The following is a 21,066-nucleotide window of genomic DNA, read 5'->3' as shown; positions in this document are numbered from 1 at the left end:
TGGTGGAGGGCGAGTATGAGAGCGAGGACTGATGGAGAGGGCCGGGAGACCGGCCCAGGGAACTGAGCTGGACGGCAGGGTACTCTGACCAGGCACTGCTGTGTTACAGTCCCTCTCCTCTGTCTCCCCACAAAGCTGTCAGTGCAGTCTTCCCACTGAGGGAAGCACAATTGCCTGGCCCTGCTCCGGGGCCCCAACCCACCCAGATCCTGGAAGGTCCCTCGTGAGAGGGGTAAGGAGGTCCTTACAGGCTGAAGAAGCCCCATGACCCCCTCTTTCCCCCATACGGTCTGGCCTCTGATTGCTACAAAAGGGGGCAGCTTAGTGTAGAGATTAGGGCACAAGCCAGAATGTCTGAGCTCAGTTCCCAGGTCTGCCAGTAACTCGCTGTGTGACTTTGGGCAAGTTACTTAACTTCTCTGTGCCTGTGTTTCCACAACTGCAGAAACTGGGTAATCACAGAACCTCTCATAAGGTTGCCAGGAAAATTCAACGGGTGAATATGTATAGAGCACTTTAAATGTCTGGCACATAGCAAGTGCTAGTAAGCCAGATGCCACTTTAAGCAGTATGGACTATGAGTCAAGGGCAACAGTATATAAAGCAAAGCTTCCTCACACTTACTCCAAACCTAAGCAAAGGCTGCTGACCAGGACCAGCAGCACACAGTAGGGACTTCAAAAATTGTTGGCTGCTAGTGCAGAAGCCACCATCTGTTCAGCAAACCCCACCTCCTTATCCTCCTGGGCACATAACTAGAATATCTGCCCCCATCTCCCTTGCAAAGGCGGGACCACGGTCCTGGGTCCTGGTCAGTGGAAGGTGGGCAGGAGTGGCGTAGGTAGAATTCTGTGGAACCCTCCCTTGCAATCCCCACACACTCTCCACTCCTGGCCTGAATGGACAGGACCTGAGGGGTCTAGAGCTGTACTGCCCAGTGTGGTGGCTACAAGCCATACATGGCCACGGACACTTAACACGTGTCCAGTCCAAACTGACATACAAATGTGTCAACACACACTGGAGTTCAAAGTCTTCTATTAAAAGACCCCAGAATGTAAGATATTTCATTAGGAAGTTTTTACACTGATTGCATGTTGAAATAATATTTTGCATACACTGAGTTGAATAAAATATACCTTTACATTTATTAATAATCTAGTAAAAGTAATTTCACTGGTTCATTTTCACCTTTTTGAATGTGCTACTAGCACATTAAAAATGTCATATGAGACTTGCATTATATTTCTATTGGATGACGTAGATGAAGGGCGCAGAACCACAGATGGAAGGAGCCTGGGTACAGGGTCACCGCGTGGAGGAGTCACCTGAGGGGACCTCTCAGAGTTATACAACCATCACCACAATCTATTTTAGAACATTTCAGCACCCCAAAAAGAAACCCCGTGCCCATTAGCAATCATGCCCTATTCCCTACCTGCCCCTCCAGCCCTAGGTAACCCAAAAACACCCACGTTGGACGGTTATATGAGCAAGAGATAAACTTCAAAATGTCAGAGCAGTGAGTGTTTTATTATAGATTAAAGATGGCCACAAATTGTGACCCTCGAACTCCTGCCATCAGGACATGGGGTCTTCACCCCTTCTCCTCAAAACTGAGTGGGCTTTGTAATGCTTCCAGGACTCAAGATACGAGCAGCTTTGACTTCCTGGATCTTGGCACATGGGCTCTGGGAGCCCTGCGCTACCACCTAAGTCTGACTGTGCTGGGGCCGCCATGTTGGACAGGCCACGTGGAGAGAGAGCTGCCTAGCCAGCTCCAAGGTGCCCCAGCCCCTACTATGTACATCATCCTAGCTAAGGCCCCATCACAGATAAAACTTCTCTGCTGTTGTCTATCTGAATTCCTGACCCGTGGGAGGAATTTTATTATTTTAATGATTAATAAAATGTTGTTGTTTTAATAATAAAATGGCGGTTGTTTTAAACCACTAAATTTTGGAGTGTTTTTTTACATGGCAATAGAGAATGAGGGTCCCTCCCGGGTAACAGAACTCCCCTCCACATCTCTACTTCCTTACACCTTTCTGGGTCACTTCAGGGATTTGGTCAACAGCTCACGGCCTCTGCATGGTTCTGCAAACCCCAGTCACAGCCCTCTGCTTGAATCTGATGATGTAAAGAGAGTGGCAGCTAGCAGGCCCATTTCATTTACCCACGAGATCAGTCTGATCTTTCCCTCTGCTTCCCTTTCTTTTCCTCTCTGCCAGAAAGTTCTCAAAGACCCGGATTCTCCTCCAAAAATGATCCATTCCGAGTCTGCCAGGATCTGGTGATCCCAGAGCTCTTCCAATCAACAATAGACTTCCCTTCAGTGTGGCCAGCTGCTGGGAAAACCCTCTTGGTGTTAAGATGCCTTTGTGTCCTCCTTGGGGACTCCCTACAAGCTTCTCCAGACTGCAAGGCACCCTCCATAGCATCAAGGAAGCTGGCCCTCTGGCCTGACAGCGGACTGAACTCTGTCCCCTGCAAATGTATATGTTGAAACCTGAAGCCCCAGTATGAATGTGTTTAGAGATGGTACGTTTAGGAGGTCACTAGATTTAGATGAGATCATGAGGGTGGGGCCTTTGTAGTGGGGTTAGTGGCCTTATGCGAAGAGGCACCAGAGAGTTTGGTCATTCTCTCTCTCTCTGCCATGAACGACACAGTGAGAAGGTGGCCATCCATAAACCAGGAGGGTGATTCTCACCAGAAACTGACGATGCTGGCTCCTTGATCTTGAACTTTCAGCCTCCAGAAATGTGGGAAATACATTTTTACTGTTTAAGGCACCTGGTCTGTGGTGTTTTGCTACAACAGCCCAAGCCCAAGGCAGAGCTCTAGTACTTGGCTGAGGTCTCCAAGCCATGGCCACCCAGGAAGGACTTGGGGGATTCTGGCTCCCATTGGCTCTGCCCTGGGAGACACCTCGGTCAAGGCAATAATCAGCTACTGAGTGCCATGAGTCAGAAGCTGTTTATTAGCCAGAGCACACCAAGACCAGAATATACTTGCCAAAAATGGAGTTTTAAGAAATCCACAGAGTTGTGTGGGCTTTATGAATATATTTTCAGCTGCAGAGACAAAGATGGTGTATTTGACATGTCCTCAAACCTACTTACCAATCTATCTGTATAAAATCCAACCCCCTCCCTTAATTAGAGCTTAACCTTAAGCTTCTTTTAGTGAAAAATAACTTACCAACCAAGAGCCTCTCCAGTGAATGGCTTATCTTGAAATCAGCAGCTTATTCAATAAGGCACCACGTCACCTATGACAACGAGACTGCACTGCTTTCACGAAATAAGAACAGTCAGGCTCTTCAGGACCCAAATGTAAATCTTTTTTGAATTAAAACAAGTTTCTGGAGCCTGAAGTTATTGCTATATAAAGTTTTATAAGCACCTAGTGTCAGAAAATGTTTTTGAAAACGTAAGTGGGGCATGACCCTTGACATGGCATCTGTCCCAAGACAAGCTGGAAAAGACAGAAGAGAGAAGGACGAACTACCCAAGCCCAGGAACTGTTTATTCCTATGGCTCAGCCTATGCAGATGATGGAAATTCACCACGGACTATAAATGTCTAAGTGCAAATGAGGTCTGATTGCCTGTGGTGGGTACACCCTGGGGAAGACTGGTTCTAAATTGTGACTTTATCTAACAGGCCTCGTTGGGAATGGGTTTGGAGCACAGCTAACAGGCGGCTGCACCCACCCACAGGTGGGGGCCACGGGCACTTTGCTTGGTTCTCGGGCTCCTCACTCACACAGGATACTCTATCTGAGCCTTCACTTCTGGATCAGACCTCGCTAAGTGCTCAGGCTTTGGAAGAGAGAAAAATGCTCCATAAGGATGTAATCCGTGACTGGCATAAGGCTTAGAGTACAGACAGTGCTCACTCTGCTTTTCACCTGGACAAAGGACTAGAACTTTCTTTTTTTTTTTTTTAATATTTTATTTATTTGACAGAGAGAAATCACAACTAGGCAGAGAGGCAGGCAGAGAGAGAGGAGGAAGCAGGCTCCCCGCGGAGCAGAGAGCCCGATGTGGGGCTCGATCCCGGATCCTGGGATCATGACCTGAGCCGAAGGGAGAGGCTTAACCCACTGAGCCACCCAGGCGCCCCGGACTAGAACTTTCTAAGCCTCTGTTTATCCACCTGTGAAGTGGGGCTCTCAATAATACTTATTTTATGGAGTTGTCAAAAGGGCAAAACGAGACAATGAAAGACCTAACAGCATCGTGTCTGGCACGTAGTGTCCAGTGAAAACTGGTAGACAGAATGATGAAGGTGATGACAGGTCAGGGGGGGTTCAGATGTGGGGTCTGCCGGGACATCTGGCAGGCAACCTCACCGTCCTTTGAGGGGCTGAGAGAAGAAAGAGCCCCTCCCTCGGAGGAAGAAATTTGCCCAGCAACACTGTACTCACGTAACACTGCCACAATACAGCCTTAATTCTGGAAAGCTTTCCCCCACTAGTCTGCAGCAGCCTGGATTCAAGATCACAGATACATACTTAAGAGTTTCTTTTTCACCAGAAGACCTAAGAAAGAGGCCAAATGGAGGCACTTGGAGCAGGGTAGCATGACCCCTACTCCAGGTCTGGGACTCTCCTACTTCCCCATTGCAATAAGTCCCACCTTGTACCTTACCTTCATTATCCAGTTACTTTTCTATTCTCCAACTAGTCCTTCATTGCCCAGCTACTCCCTCTCTCAAGCTAGTCTCTCACTGCCCAGCTAATCCCTCTCTCCAGCTACTTTCCCATTACCTTAGCTGTTTCTTCACTATCCAACTCTGTGCCAACCACTCATTGCCCAGCTACTCTGCCACTCCCCAGCTTCTCTAGCATCTTTGTGTTATCTAGAGTTCACACCAGTTTGGAACAATCAAGAGAATCTTGGCTTTAATCAGGACAAATGTGTCCTGGTCTATATATACATATCTCTGCAGGAAATTACGTCTTCCTGGACCAAGCAGCTGATGTTTAGAAATGGAATGTTTCCTGCTTATTATCTTTGAGGCCTTTGGTCTGGGCTTCTGGAGCGGAAAGGCAAAGCCCACACAGTACAGGGCATGGAACACTGGCAGGCAGAGCCAGGAGTTCCAGCCGCACAGGAGGACCCTGACGGGTTGGGTATCATGGCTCTGGAGTGGCTCTCCTGGTTGCAGATGTGATGTTAAGACTAGAGGCTCCTCCCCCTCATCAGGGCCCTGCCCATACCATCTCTGCAGTTTGGGATGTTCTCTCCTAAAAGCCAGGAGAGCTTCATTATGGATCTGATTAAATCATAAGGAATCTCATCCCAGGCTTGCCAGAAAACAAGTTATTTTCAGCATCCGTGGGCAGCAAATGAAGAAGAAAGTCATGAGCCGGAAGGAATGACTGTGTAGAAACCTTGCCCATTCAGAGGAAGGTTGGCCACCATGTCTCTTTGACAAAATGTTAGGTGCCAAGGAACATAGGAGAAGTTTTGTGAAATAATCTAGGGCATTACTTTTTAATGACAAGGGAATGGATCATATGAACTCCAAAAAGTTAGAAAAACCACTTATAGAAGCTAATTAGGGTCTTCCCAAAGAGCTTTTATAGTCATAGATGAGTTTTGAACATTCAAACGACTCAAGCCAAACAGAACATTTATTTGTGGCTGCCTTGAGAGATGACACATGGAAACCAGGAGATACCAAGCACCTTGAATTCTATAGTCTCAGTAAATAGTCTAAAAGAAGTTCATCAGGGCGCAGGCCCTTTCACTTTAGGGGTTCTGTAAGGGCTCCCTAATGTAAGGAAACTATAAGTGTTACACCATGTGGAGTGGCCAAAACCATTCATTTCCCACTGACTTGCAAGGAAAATTGCTGTAAAATGTTTTCGTTTTCATACTAAAGTGTAAATGGCTACAATCAGGATCTTCTTATATGAATGACTAATAGAAAAGCTGGCACTGAGTAAATGGAGATAGAGGAAATGGGGTAGTTATGGTAGTAGGGGTGAGTGGAAGAAGGATTAGAAAGAAAACAGAAGAGATGTTAACCTTGCTGCTGGCCCATCAAAACCAAGGTTAGTGGCGGATGATAGTAACAGCCACTTGGGCTATATATGCTGGCCAGATTTTATCTCTATGAATCTTCACTGCTTCCACCCACACAGTCACTATTCTTTCCACTTTATGGATGAGGAATCTAAGCACAAAGAAATTAAGTCATTCACCCAAGGGCACAAAATGGAGATTAAAACTCAGTTTTGCCTGACTCCATGCTAACTCTCAAGGTCTATCACCTCTCTGCAAAGCTTCCCAACCTTTCCACCAATGGCCCCCTTTGATTTGGTTTTCCCTATGCCATCCATGTTTTGGAAGATTTTATCTATTGAACACACTGCATTTGTGAACTAATAATTCGTTCCATCTGGCTGATGATTATTTTTCTGTTCCTGCTTCTGTTTCAACATTGATCCAGACTTTAACCCCAATTACTGAGGGTTCAACATAATATTATGAAATCACATAAATCACTGTCATGGCTATGCAGTTAACAAGCAATAAAATTAAATAAGCATAAGAACCACCCCCCTGTGCTGAATTCTGACTGCCACATGGTTTTGGAGTCAATGCAAATCAGATACTTGGCACAATCAACACAGGGTCTGGGGTCCCACAGGGTTTGGCCTACCTGGTACAATCCCAGACCTTGCAGGTATATCAACAGCCAATCACAGCATTTGACCAAAACAATATGCCCAGTGTTATCACACTGAGTTGCCAGAATTCTGGTCTAGAGCAAAGCAAAGTCTAAAGTGTGTGGTAGACAGCAACAGTAAGAGACCCATTGCATCAGGCCTTCCAGTACCCATGCGCACGGGTACAGAGAGGCGTGTATGGGCTTCTCCTGCATTGATGCTGAGGCTGACCATGTGACTGACTTTGGCCAATGAGACATCAGCAAACATGATGCAGGCGAAGAGCCAGATAACATGCTTGGGCACTGGAGCTTGCCTTCTTAGAACCCTGAGCCCGCCATGATGCAGGAAGCCCGGCACAAAAGACCACTTGAAGAGAGAATCCCAGCCATCCCAGCCAAGCCCAGACACTGGCTGACCCAGCAAATAACCACAACCTTGTACTGAGCCCTGGTAGGACCAGCAGAAGTGCCCAGCCAATCCAAAGGAACATTGAGAAGTGGTTTGAGCCACTGAGGGTTTCAGGGTGGTCTCTTTCGCAATAGCCAATCCAGCCCAATTCTTGAGGATGACTCACCTGGAGAATTGCCACTACTACCTTTGTGGCACCCAGGGAATTGGGGATCCTTATGCCAAAAGCCTGTGACCTCAGGTTTCTTCCGAAGGTCTGGGAACTCTGACTCCTCCACCAAGATTTGGGCTTCGTTTAGCTTTTCATGTGTAAAGGATGACGATACCACTTCCCTCTCCCCAATGTAGCAGATTTCGTATCTCTTCTCTTAGTTTTCACCTCTGCTCTGGACACAACTGCCTCCACCAAGTGGCAGACAGAGGATGGGGCAGTGGGGTCAGCTCAGTTTGTTGGCACGAACACGGGATGGATGGACGGATGTACTAGACAATTTAATACTTTGAGCAGATTCTGGAATATTCTTCTATTTGCTAAACCCCAGGCTTCCTCCACAGGGTTAGTTAATGACTTTGGCCTCGGTGACTGTTTTAGAAGAGCTTATGGTACGTTCATTGAAAGAGCCTCTGAGTTCCTCCGACAGAAATACTGACCATCTTCTCGCTCCATTATAAAGGACACAGTGGTTCCTAGAAGCCAAGCAAGAATAAATTATGCCCCAAAATATCTCAACTATCTCCTCAACAGGGTCACTAGACTGAGAAATGTTAAAGCTAGGGACTGTCAGGACTCCAGTGAGCATTTGACAAGCTTCTCACATATCTCCTCACATAGGGAAGGGAAATGCTGGCTGCGTACCATGGTGATTTGGGTTTGAAAAGGTTCCAGGAGAGTTCCAGTTGGCTGAGTCTCCCAGGATGGCATCCCGTTGGTGACTGACCATGTTTTACCATGACTGACTGTGGTTTATCTACCACAAGTGGTTTCTTTGCCCCAGAGTAGTTCCATACAATCTGGGCCTAGGAGGCTGCTGAATAAAACCACAACACAGTCTCACCTCAGAAAAGGAATTGTCTTGCACGCCAGACACTTACTTAAGCATGGCCAACTCGTTCTGTGCTTGTAGGCAGACCTGGCTAGGAAGCCAAGTTACGGTCAGAAGATTGCAAGGAGGTGCGTAAACATCAAGTAGTCATCACATGAGCAGCATTATGTCAAGATGGGTTGAAGTCTCTTTTTCCATAATCACAATGCTCTTAGGAAAGGGACGGTCAACTTCAAAGTTGTTGGTCACATGGTCACATGTCTCTCCTGGACAGTATTTAGATGGCCTTGCTCATCACTGACCTCCTAGCCTCCTTTTTCTAGGCAACTGTTCCTGACAAGCTTCTCTTTGTAACATTATCCACTCGTCAGCATATTAATACGTGCTCTCTTCAAACTGCCTTTCTAGACTGTGAGCTTCCCTATGGCCTGAGCCAGGCTCCTGCTCACTACTGAGCTATTGGTGCTGGTCTGAAGATGTCCAGACTGTGTTCCATGTCTGTGCATGAAATTCTACTCTGATCCCTTACATGTTTTGTTATTTAATCCTCAGATAGAAAACTCCTTCCAAGTTTATGTAGGACAGGAAGGCTCTTTTTTTATAGGAAATTCTTGCTGTTGTCTCCACATACCAACTATAAAAACAGTATAGCTAAAGTCCTTTCAGTTGAACAACTATCCCTAATGAGTAATGACTGACTCGATACATTAACATGGAGGAGGTCCCTGGGGTTGTCCCCTAGGCTCTGTCTTTGGCCAATGCCTGTTCAACAGTTTTATTAGGGATCTGGATAGGGTCCAGGATCATGTTGTCTGATACACTGCCTCTAGCCTAACCACAGGTGACTGCTTAAATGATTTTATATTAAATAAAAGCAAAACTTCAGCTACTTAGTCTCCTAGTCACATTTTAAACGCTCAAGAACCACATATGACTAGCAGCTACCATAATGGACAGTGCATTTCCATCATCAGAAAAAGTTCAACTGAACGGGGCACCTGGGTGGCTCAGTGGGTTAAAGCCTCTGCCTTCGGCTCAGGTCGTGATCCCAGGGTCCTGGGATCGAGCCCCAAATCAGGCTCTCCGCTCAGCAGGGAGCCTGCTTCCTCCTCTCTCTCTGCCTGCCTCTCTGCCTACTTGAGATCTCTGTCTGTCAGATAAATAAATAAATATCTAAAAAAGAAAAAAGTTCAACTGAACAACTCTGGAGTAGAAGGCAAATGCCAATTACATTTGTGAATGGCGTGGAATAGAAGCTGCTGATGAATATTTTATCTGAGATGCACATATTTCATTATGGCCTGCCCATCATCCATTTTCCATCCTTCTGGTAACCACATCCTAATTTCTCTTGGGGCAGGTACAACATATCTCCAGGTGTCAGCTCATGTGTTCTGGGAGGAGCTGACTTCAGGGGTGGGCATATGCCTCAGATCAGACCAATCATAGCACTGCATCCCTGCCCCAGCCCCTCTGATTGGCTCAGAGGTAGGCATCTTGGACAATGAGATTCAATTCTGGGACGCTCTCAACCTGGAAGACTGTTAGAAAGAGAAATTATTCCTAATGCAGTTACTGAAAGTATAGAATATACACTTTGAGCTGCTAACAGTGATCAGAGATACTTTGGTAGCCCCCTGAATCCACATGGGCTTCAGTTAGTTTAAGTTGGGTTCCTATTACTGCTAACACAGGAATCTTAATATATCAAAGTCCAAATTATTTGAGCAGGTAGATAATGGACTCAAATTCAACAAGATCAATTTAGGGTCTCGACTTCAGGGCTGAAAATCACCCGTGTGTCCAGGATGGCTTCTGGGATGCTGGTAATATACTGGTTACAGAGGGTGAGTACTGGGTCACAGAGGCACCCATGACATGTGAAAGTGGAACCCATTTCGCCCTTTTCCGTTTGAAGAACATACTTCAACAAATAGTTTTTTTTTTTTTTAATCACTTGCATAAGAACAGGTTGGGGAAGATGTAAGTTCACTAATGGGACACCCACTTGGGGGTTTCAGTTTCTTATAAACTCCAGATGAGTCAATAGTGGCAGCCCAAAAAGCCAATGGGAAATTTGGGCCATACTAACAGATAAACTCAACCAGAATGAGGAAACTGACAGTTCCATTCACCCTAGGGGAAGCCAGATCAGGCTTTGGGAAAGTTATAGACAAAGGAGAGTACGTTCACGAATCTCAAAGTCACGTCCTATAAAAGTCAGCAAAAGGAACAGGAGTTGTTGGCCTAGAGAGAAAAATTGGGAAGATAGGTTATAGGCATGACAGCCTCACTGAAACACCAGACAACCTTATCATCCACAAATAATGTCATTTTCTACACAAAGGCCCCCCAAAAAAACTACTGAAAAAAAATGAGAGTTAAATGTCTTTCTACAAAATCAATATATAAGAACTCAAAGCCTTCCTTTCAAGAAATAAACAGGACTTGTATGGTAAAGAAACAAAAACAAAAACCAACCAACCCACAAGGACAACAACAACAACAAAAACCCTGTAGCTTTCCCAAAAGACTTAAAGGAATAGCTGCCCAGTGGAGACATGTGCCATCTGCCTGTTTAGAAAAACTCATGACAAGGATATACATTGAGCCCCAATTAATTTTTTAAATTGTGGTAAAATACACAGAAGATACAAGTTATCATATTAACCATCTTTTACTGTACAGTTGAGTGGCATTAATTACATTCCCATTGTTATGCGACCCTCACCAGCATCCATCTCCAACTCTTTTCATCTTCCCAAACGGAAGCTCCATACCCATTAGACAATAACTTCCCTTTCTCTCCTCCCTCGGTCCCTGGCTAAATTTTGGGAGGTGGTTTTTGTTTTTTCATTTTTTTATCATGGGAAAATATGCATAAAATTTACCACCTTGATCATTTTTAAGAGTACAGTTCAGTGGTATCAAATTATTATTATTATATATCATATATATATGATATTCTAATAATGTTATGAATATTATTATATTCATAATGCTGTGTGCTGTACAACCATCATTGCCATGTATCTCCAGAATTCCTTTCATTTTATAAAACCAAAACTCTATACCCATTTATAACATTAATCAATTTCGGAGGACTCTATTTTTGAGCTCTGGAGGGAAAACCTGACCAAAAGTTCTTAAATGTTACGTGAACAGCTGAAAATAACCAAGAACATTTTGCGAAAGAAGAGCAATTTGAAGAAGGACTCGTTCTATAATACACTAAGCCACATTAGAAAGCTGGGATCAAAACAGTGTGTAACTGGCACAGAAACAGATTGTTAGAACAAAATAAACAGCTCAGAAAGTTACCCTTTGTCACAGATGAGGCTCGGGAGGATGAGCGTGGCCTCGCAAATTCACAGGGAAGGAAGGAAGGTGGACAATTGAAAATGTTTCCGAAACAAAATGGAGATAGATTTTCATTGACTACTTTACACTAAAACGAATTCCAGAGGAATTACATGTTTACTTTATTTACATAAGGCCACAAAAATCTAGAAAAAGCATGTAGGTTAACATATGTCACTGGGCGGGGGGGGCGTCAGGATGGCTCAGTGGGTTAAGCCTCTGCCTTCGGCTTGAATCATGGTCTCTGTGTCCTGGGATCGAGTCCCGCATCAGGCTCTCTGCTCAGCAGGGAGCCTGCTTCCCCCTCTCTCTCTGCCTGCCTCTCTGCCTATTTGTGATCTCGTTCTATCAAAATAATAAATAAAATTTTTTTAAAAAATACATCACTGGGTGAGGAAATGCTTTAGAGCAAGAGTCAGCAAACTTTTTCTGTAAAAGGCGAGAGTAAGTATTTTCATCTTTATAGGTCATATGGTTTCTGTTGCAACTACCTAACTGTGTCGCTGTAGTGTGAAGGCAGCCACAGACAATATGTAAATGATTAGGTGAGGCCGTAATCCAAATAAAACTTTATTTACAAAACAGGTGGTAGGGCAAGATTTGGCCTCCAAACCACAGTTTTAGAGGGTTAAAAGCCCTGTTTTAGAGGGATAAGAGCAAAGAACAAAATCATGAAGGGGAGAAAGAAGCAAATATCATCAGATTAAACACATAAAAATGATCTGGCAAAATGGTAAAGCAAACACACACATACACACATGTGCACACACACACAGTTGGCAGAAAGCATGTGCACCGTATATGATAACAACTCACATCCTCCCCTCCATCTCATGCACTCTCTGTCTCTCCTCTGTCTGACACAAACACTACCCAATCGTTGAAATCAATAAAGAAACTAGTAGAAAAAAAGGAACCCCAAAATAGACAACTCCGAGAAATAAGGAAACGAATCCCAATAAGGTTATGAATGGTATTCAACCTTAAACTTCTCCGTTATATGTAAATTAAGACTACAGGACTATCTTCCATATCTTGAATCTGTCAGCAACTTTGCACTTTTCTGTGTCATCAAGCAGGGTCGATAAGCGAGGCGGAGGTGAGGCAGGCCTGGCACACAGGCTGAAGGGTGAGGCTTATGTGCAAACTGACCAATCAGCAATTTCTACCAAAGCCCTGCATATGTTTATATCTCAAATCTATGAGCCTCGAGGAGTCTACCCAAAGTAAATAATCAAACCTTGTGGCCAAATACTTTAGTCCACTGATAATCACCATGGCATAACTTATAGTAGTAAAAATTGGAAACAACCTGAAAATCCAATCATAGGGGAGTGTTTACATCAATCATGGTACATTCAGACAGGGGACTAGGAAGTCGGCATTAACCCTCTCTTTTGCAAAGATGATATTAAGACAACATAAAACCGTCCACCTCAAAGCCACATGTGGCTCAGCAGACAGATCTTTCTTCTAAAAATGGCTCCCTCCCTGGGCTTCTGAGATGCCTCACCACACTAGCTGTCTTTCTTCTACCCTGGCAGATGACTACTGGTCTCCTTTGTCCTTTTCTTCTTGGCTCAGCACGGAGCTACCGAGGCATCCCAGGGTTTTCTCTTGGTTTGTGTTCTTTGCTCCACATACCTTGCTATTACTACAGGAGAGAAGCGTCAGGCTCTCCCAGGTCTTAAATGAAATATTATCTCATTGTGGCTTTGATCTGCATTTCCCTAATGATTAGTGATGTGGAGCATCTTTTCATAGACCTGTTGGCCATCTGTATGTCTTCTTTGGGAAAATGTCTATTCAGATGCCTTGCCCAATTTTAATTGGATTATTTGGTTTTTTGCTATTGAGTTGTATGAGTTCCTTATATCTTTTGGATATGAAACCCTTATCTGATAGTTTGTGAACACTTTCTCCTATTCTGTAGTTTGCTTCTCCTTTAACTGGTTGTTCTTTTTGCTGTGCAGAAGCTTTTGGGTTTGATAGAGTCCCACCTGTTAATTTTTTCCTTTTGTTACTTGTGTTTTGGTGTAATATCCAAAAAAATAAAAAGTGAGCTAATATTTTCTAACAGATAATACATTACTTTAAAAAAAAAAGAAAGAAAGTAGGTATGGGTAAAAGAAACTTTTAAAATGCAAGACCACCAATGGATTTTAATGTAACAAAGTAAGAAAAGCTAAAAATTGATACCGTTTCAGGTTCCACATTGAGATTCAAGAAGCGACCACCTATTGAATTTGGTTGCAATATCAAGGAATATCCACAATGATCTGAAAAGGCAATTAAAAGATTCCTCTCTTTTCCAATGGCATCTCTGTGTGAGATTTTTCTTCATTTATTTTAACCAAAATAACATATCACAACATATTGAATGTAGAAGCAGATGAGAGAATCCAGCCATCTCTTTTAAAGTCAGACCTTAACAAAGATTTACAAAACTATAAAACAAGGCTACTCTATATTTTTTGTCTTGAAAAATACTAGTATTTTTCATAAAAATATTTACGTTCGCAGGTGTGGTAGTTCTAGAACATGCCCACAAATTCTCCTTGCTTCAAGAGGTGAGTCTAATTCCTCTCCCCTTGAGTGGGAGCTAGACTCTGTGAATCGTTTCTAATGAACAGAATATGGCAGAAGTGATGATACGTGACTTAAAAGCATAGGTCATAAAAAGCAGTGTGATTTCTTCCTCACTCGAACTCTTGGATCACTCGCTCAGAAGAAAGCGAGCCGCCATGTTCAGAAGACACTCATCAGGCCCTATGAAGAGGCTCATGCGGCAAGAACCTGAGGCCTCCCGCCAAGAGCCACGTGAGTGTGCCATCTCGGAGGCAGCGTCTCCAGCCCTGTTAAAGCATGAGGTGATTTCTGCAACCTTATGAGAGATCCTGAGCTAGAGCCACCCAGGCCACGTTGACCCTGGATTCTTGATCTACAGAAGCTGTGTAAAACAGGAAATGTTTATTGTTTTGAGGGGCTCAATGTTGAGCAACTCTGCTATGCAGGAGTAGATAACTAGTACAACAGATAACGGCTTTATTTTTATGTTTTAATGAGTACATATTTATTTAAATTCCTCAGCCTTAATTTCCAATGTGATAAATATCAATACTGAGCCCAGTGAAACAAAAGCTCTTAAGGGTGCTCAGTTTCTAACCATCTAAAGGGGCCCAGAGACCAAAAAGGTTGAGGACTGATGCCCTAAGCTCTTTAGACATGACCCCTTTATTAAACTTTTCTGAAACTACCCCTTGTGAGGGCACCATTTCTTGCCTATCAGGACCCTGAGTAACAGAACAATACCAAAACATTATCAGTAGTTGTTGCTGTTTACGTTGGGCATAGCTGTGATTTTATTTTCTTAATGTTTTTTCTTCCTGTACTTTAACAATTTTCTACAACAAGGATGAATGATTTTTATAATTAAGAGAAAAGAAACTTCCCTTTTCCAGATCACCAGAAGTGAAAGTCCCCAGCACCGGCTCCGCCAGCCACAGACCTCTGTTTCCTTTGGAGGAGCTGACGGTTTAAGCACGGCATACGCAGCCCAGGTGTGCGCCAGAGCACCTGCGAGCCAGGGAGAGGTCCGCTGGGTGCCTGCGGGTGAGGGCCCAGTGGCCACCACCGCTACCCGCAGAGCCTCAGCCAGAATAGCTCTTTCACCCTTTTTACATATTGAGTTTCTGCATAATTTCACATAAAGAAAAGTTTCCACTGCTCAAAAAAAAAAAAAAAAAAGTTTGAAACCTTTACCGTGAGAATAACAGTTGAAGAGTTAAAATTAGGCTATAGAAGAAACACTCAAACTCTTTTTGGGAATGTGAACAGAGTTTCCATAAAGAAAATCCTGCAACATTCGGAGAGAAGAACAGAAACCCTGACAACTTAACAAATGTTGGGTGGTTTCAACAGAGGCTGGCTCATGTGGCCATGGAAAGAGGTTAAAGTGTGGGATGAAGAGCTTATCCAAGGACCCCCCCACCCCACCACCGCCAGTGCCAATGGCCCAAGACGCTGGCAGGAGCAACAGGGCCGTCGGGCCGCAAGAGACAGAGGTCAGAACCACGAGTGAGCGGCTCTCTCATTTCCTAGGGAAAATCCAGAGCACGAGGTGCCAGGTCTGCCTGGCAGTTAAAAGCACAGGCTTCAGAGACATCAGATGTGGGTTTGAGTCCCTGGTCTGATGCCAAAAACCTGTGACATCTTTGGCAGGTGACATTCTTCTTGGAGCTTCCATGTCCTCATCTGTCCAATGAGGTTTGAGAATGCAAAATGGGGCTGCCATTTTGGAAAACAGGTTTGCAGCTTCCTAAATGTTAAACCCAAATTTGCCTTATGACCCAGCAATTCCAGTCCTAGGTAACCATCCCAGAGAAATGAAAACATACATCCACACAAAGACTTACACAAAAATGTTAGCAGCGTTATTCATCATTACCCCAAATGGAAGCAATCCAAATGTGAATGGATAAACGAGATGTAGCATATCCATACAATGGAATACTACAGCGCAATAAAAGAAATGAAACCCTGACACATGCCACAACCTGAACGCACCTTGGAAACATTATTCTAAGTGAAAGAAGCTGATCGCAAAAGCTCACATACTGGATGAGTCTGTATAAGTGGAACATTCCAGAAAAGGCAAGGGTATAGAGGCAGAAAAGAGATTAGTGGTTGCCTAGGGTTCAGGGCAGGGGTGGGAACCAGGAGTGACTACAAATGGGCACAAGGTTTCTCTTGGGGGTGATGCAACGTTCAAAAATTGGGTTGCGGTGATGGGTGTGCCGCTCTGTAAGCTTACCGAAAATCGCTAAATTGCACACTTAAAATCGGCAAATTTTGTGACATGTCAATTAAACCTATTTCAACAGAGCTCTTCTTAAAAAATGAGATTTGACTGCCCCTCAGAGGGTCAGCATGAGGATTAACTGAGATAACTTTTGATACAAAGTAAGCACTCAATAAATAACAGTAACAATGATAATCAGTGTATACACTAGTACAGATTATGTAAGTGTGGACCATAGATAATGCAGAATAGCTACACTTTATAGCACTAAAATCTACCCCTTAGCATACACTTCAACATCTGTAAACTCATTTTAACCCCACGACAACTTTCTGAGGCAGCTCTATTCTATCATCCTCATTTTCACAAATGGGGAAACTGAGGCCCAGAGAAGTTTAGTAACTTTGCCGACATTGCACAGCTAGTGTGTGGCAGAGCTGAGATTTGAATTCTAGAGAACCAGCCCTAGAGTCCACATTCCTCGCCACAACACTGCACTGCCTCTTGGTAAACATTAGCTGTGTACTGAATTTCTGCTCTAACTAGTGATGGGGTGGGGTGCAGAAAGGCTCACAGATTGCTCCCCAAGAAGGTCACTCAAGACCCAACTCCTAGCGTTATAGGAATCAGGCAAAAGAGTGTTCCAGACAGAAGGAACTGCATATGCAAAGGCAGGGAGGTAAGAGAATGCAGGGCATATGCGAGGAAGCTGGAGCTGGAGATGGCTGGAACGCAGGGCAATGCTAGGCAGGGAGCACAAGAGGGTGGGGTTCAGGCAGGTCCAAGACCAAGAAGAGTCCCCGGTGCCCGGACGTTAGCCTGAAGACAATGCAGAGCCGGAGGAGGAAGTACAATGCATCCCTCTCCAGCGCTGCCTTTCTCTGGGTCGACTCACATTGCCCTGGCAGGTGGAGGAGGTTGACTCAGCCACTGCTGTGAGCTCAAGGGAGTGGGGGAGCCGCTACCCCCATTCCCATCCCGCTGTGAGCTAACGCCCCTGCAGCCTCCCCAGCACCGGCTCCGCCAGCCACAGAAACCATCCCTGCCAGCTGGGAGCAGCGGGCTCTGTCATACTGCCAGGATGCTGAGCATAGCCCGGCCAGACTGCCTGCTGACTGGTACTGATGGAAGCTTCACACCCCAGCCCCAACCCAGCCACCTGTGGACTGCAGGGGGACCTCTCACCCCACCCTACGGCCCACCCCGGCACACAGTGCTCTGGCCCTCCACCCTCACTTGGCTGCCCCAAGGCCAGGGACCGGCCCAAGGGGGCAGCACTTTTCTCATTCAAATTTAATGCACATACGCTTGCATCCAACTCTTCCATTTGCCCACATCTGTCCTCGATCAACATCTACCTGTGTGCACAAGAAGTTACTTGAGCAAAAGCAAAACTGCTGAGAAAACCTCCATGCTCACCACTAAGGAACCAGTTGAAAACTTCTGGGGAAACCCTACTATGGAATACTATGCAGCAGTTAAAAAGAATAATACAGCTCTGTAATTGCACGGTACTGGCATGAAAACACCTCCAAGGTATCTTGTTGGGTGGAAAAAAAAAAAAGAAGAGAAAAAGAAAATTGCAGAGTAATGGATCCAGCATGTCATCGCTTATGTAAAAACAAAACAAAACCGTAAAACTCCAACTAGACTGTTTCTCCAAGTGGACAAATACACAAGCAAGTAAAGGCAATGCCTAGAAGGAAACACATCAAACTAACAGTAAGAAGCGGTGGAGGGGGGGGACTTTTTCCTCTGTACGCTTCTGTGCTTATTTTTACAAGAAAAACGTGTTTGTGTATATTTGGGCTCTTAAAAACAAAGTATGTCAAAATGGTCACCACCCTGGTCCAGCCTTCAGGGGTCACTTTTCAGCGAGCTGTCACATTTAGGGTTTTGTCTCATTCTTGTCACACCCCTCCTCGAGGACAAGGTTCAAAAGTCCATTTTACAGACTAAGAAGCTGGATCCAGAGCAGTGAAACCAGCCGCACAAGGTCACACACAAGGCCGGGGCCTGCGGTCCTGGCCCCGCACCCGGCGCTCTTCGCCCCCAGGCCGTGTGGGAGGCTGGCAGGGTGCAGGGCCCACGCCAGGGCTGGGGAGGCACCGAAGTTCTGGAGCAGCTGTCAGCCGGCTCGCAGAGTCCCTTCAGAGAGCGGAACACGGCTTTGTCAGGGAAGGAGGGAGGAAAAGAGTGGCAAAGAAGAGCTGATGAACCGCCACCCACGACACAAATTAGACATCACTGATGTGCCGCCCACTGAGCGGGATGGGTCTGCCACGTCACCCAGCACCTCACGTGGGAAGGAGCCTCGCAGGGCCGGTCCCCCGAGCCAGACATTTTATGCTGCTCACCCCAGGCTCTCAGCTGCACTCCTTCCGGCTGAGTAGTTCTGGGAATGCTTCTGCTCTGTTCCCAGAGCACTGTGTAACCAGGGCAGAAGGGAAACTGCACTTCTCAGAAGGTGCTAGAACCTGAGGAGCGATGTGCGTAAAACCCAACACCCTCTAGGGCAGGAAGCGCCATCCCTCCATCCATGACTGTCTTAGCGCTGCATGTCCGCAGGGTGTGTGGAGGCAGGAGGACAGAGGGACCCTGGAAACACGGCGAGCTGGGCCTTCCCCAGGGACAGCCAGAAAGGACTCCTATGCCGGAAGGAGACTGGAGGCTGCCGAGGGGAACACAGGACACACACACACACAAACCTCAGCCATGCAATACCCCTGAGAGCACCCTCAGAGAAGAGAGCTGGTCGAATCATGGATCTTCCAATCATTCATACAACAGGAAACAAACCTACAAGGCCATGAGGCCAGGGACAAGAGCTTGGATCCCGTGGTTTCTGGTCCCAGCTCTGCCACCTCAGTCAAGGTTCTGAACCTCTCTGGTCTCAGTGTTCCCATCTGTAAAATGGGTGTTTATTATACCTGCCTCTGGGGTATCATGATATCTGGATCAGGGGACATATAATAACATAATTAAGTAAAATGTAACCACTACAGGGTATCCATAATATCTGGAAATGGATGCTATGAGTGTGTATTTGCATTTATTTTTTTTATTAGTTTGCTTAATTGAGTGAAAATGTCCTAGACAACATTGTGTATATTCCTCTGTTTCCAGACTTCATGGGCACGCCACATAAGAGCAGTTATCTATATACATACATATAGATACAAATGTGATATTATATAAATGGTATATATACACAAATACATATACAGACATGCATTCATTCTATAAATATAATGAAATAAAATATAGGAATCATACAATAAAATAAAACATACTAATACCCACTTACAGAGTACGACGGACCACACATACCCAATAACTTAGCGGGATTCGCTAACCCAGTGCTCACAGCAAACCCTTGAGGCGGATGCCAGTGTTGACCCCCGTGTTACAGGGATGGACACTCAGGTACAGGGAACCGAGGTGACTTGCCTCCTTGCCAGAGTCACGCCAGGAAGAACGGACAAAGCGAGGGCAGTCTGCGCGCGGGCCCGTGCCATTAACCAAGGCCCTACACCGTCCAGGGCCGCCGCCGAGGCCCGGGAAAGCCCAGCAGCACGCGGAGCGCCCGTTGCAGACCCGACCCGGCCAGCTCCCCCGCCAACCCCATCCCCACCCCCCGCCGGGGCAGGAGGCACCGGCCCGAGCTGACCAGCTGACCGGGGCCAGAGGAGCCTACCTTCCTCGGCGTCGTTCCTCAGGGAGGCCTCCAGCAGGGCCACGCTGGCCTCGAAGGACACCTTCTTCCGCCGGCCGCCCGTGCTGCGCTTCCGCTCGTGCTTGCGCTTCCGGTGCTGCAGGTCCTGCTCGTACTGCGCCCACTTCTTCAGCTGCTGCGCCCGGCGCTTCTGGGCGGCGCGCAGCCGCTCCAGCGTGGGCACCTTCTCCAGCAGCTGCAGCTCGGTCAGCAGGTCCACGTGGCTGGCCATGGCCTTGGCGCCTCCCCACACCCCAGCGGGGGAGGGGGTGGTGCTAGCGCGGGGCGCCAGGTGCCGGGGCGGCGCGGGGGTTCCTGCGGGGCTGGGGCCTCATGGTGGGGCCTGTGCGGGGAGAGAGAGACACAGATGGACACGGGGGTCAGGCGCGAAACTCCGATCTGGGGGTGGTACTCACCCCGTAAGCCAAACACTTGCTTCTATTATATTTAAGTTGAGATGGGATTGACCTATAACATTGTGTAAGTCTACGGCATACAAAGTGTTGATCTGATACATTTATCTATGGCAATAGGATTACCACTGCAGCCTTGGCTAACACCTCCATCATGCCACAGATTTGTTAATTTGGCGGGGGGGGGGGGGGGGGTTACATTATTATTTCATATAAGGTCTTTATATTGTTATAACATATAAGGCATTTTGTTATTTTTAAAGGAATTAATACCTATGGGCTCTCAGACACACCAGAAAAGGGTCCTGGAATGATCACTTGAATATATTTAAGCCTCTTTTCCCACCTATAAAATATTGTCTCCACCTCCCAGAATTGCTAGGAATAAAAAGAGCTGACCAAAAAATGTTATACACCTAATAGCAGAGAGAAACAGCTTGGAGGGAAAAGAGTAAGGACATATAAACTCAGCCCATCTGGGACCCCAGAGGCAAGGCTGGTGGAGAATTGTGGGGTGTTGGGCAAGAGAAAGACTGGCACAGGTCTGCATGGGTAATATGGAAATGCCTACTGGTTCCCAGGGGTCAGGACAGCCCTGGGCTTCAAGAAGTGATCGCTGCTCTTCTGGGCTCCCTG

The 21,066-nt window shown here is 46.0% G+C and overlaps 1 protein-coding gene across 3 annotated transcripts in view; it reads right to left on the bottom strand.

Moving 5' to 3' along the window:
* The window catches only part of PPP1R16B (protein phosphatase 1 regulatory subunit 16B), an 89,126-nt gene that overhangs the window by 42,994 nt on the left and 25,066 nt on the right, over window positions 1-21,066 (bottom strand). For all 3 annotated transcript variants that reach the window (XM_045980924.1, XM_045980922.1, XM_045980923.1), the window contains exon 2: window positions 20,000-20,360. In XM_045980924.1, coding sequence (XP_045836880.1) covers window positions 20,000-20,249 — 250 coding nt within the window. In that variant the 5' untranslated portion in view covers window positions 20,250-20,360. The remainder of the gene's footprint in view (window positions 1-19,999; window positions 20,361-21,066) is intronic.

This window comes from Meles meles, chromosome 16, assembly GCF_922984935.1.
Source record: "Meles meles chromosome 16, mMelMel3.1 paternal haplotype, whole genome shotgun sequence".
In the NCBI taxonomy this organism is placed as follows: Eukaryota; Metazoa; Chordata; class Mammalia; order Carnivora; family Mustelidae; genus Meles; species Meles meles.
The sequence above is the reverse complement of the archived record's forward strand: the minus strand, read 5'-3'. Positions and strand labels throughout refer to the sequence as shown.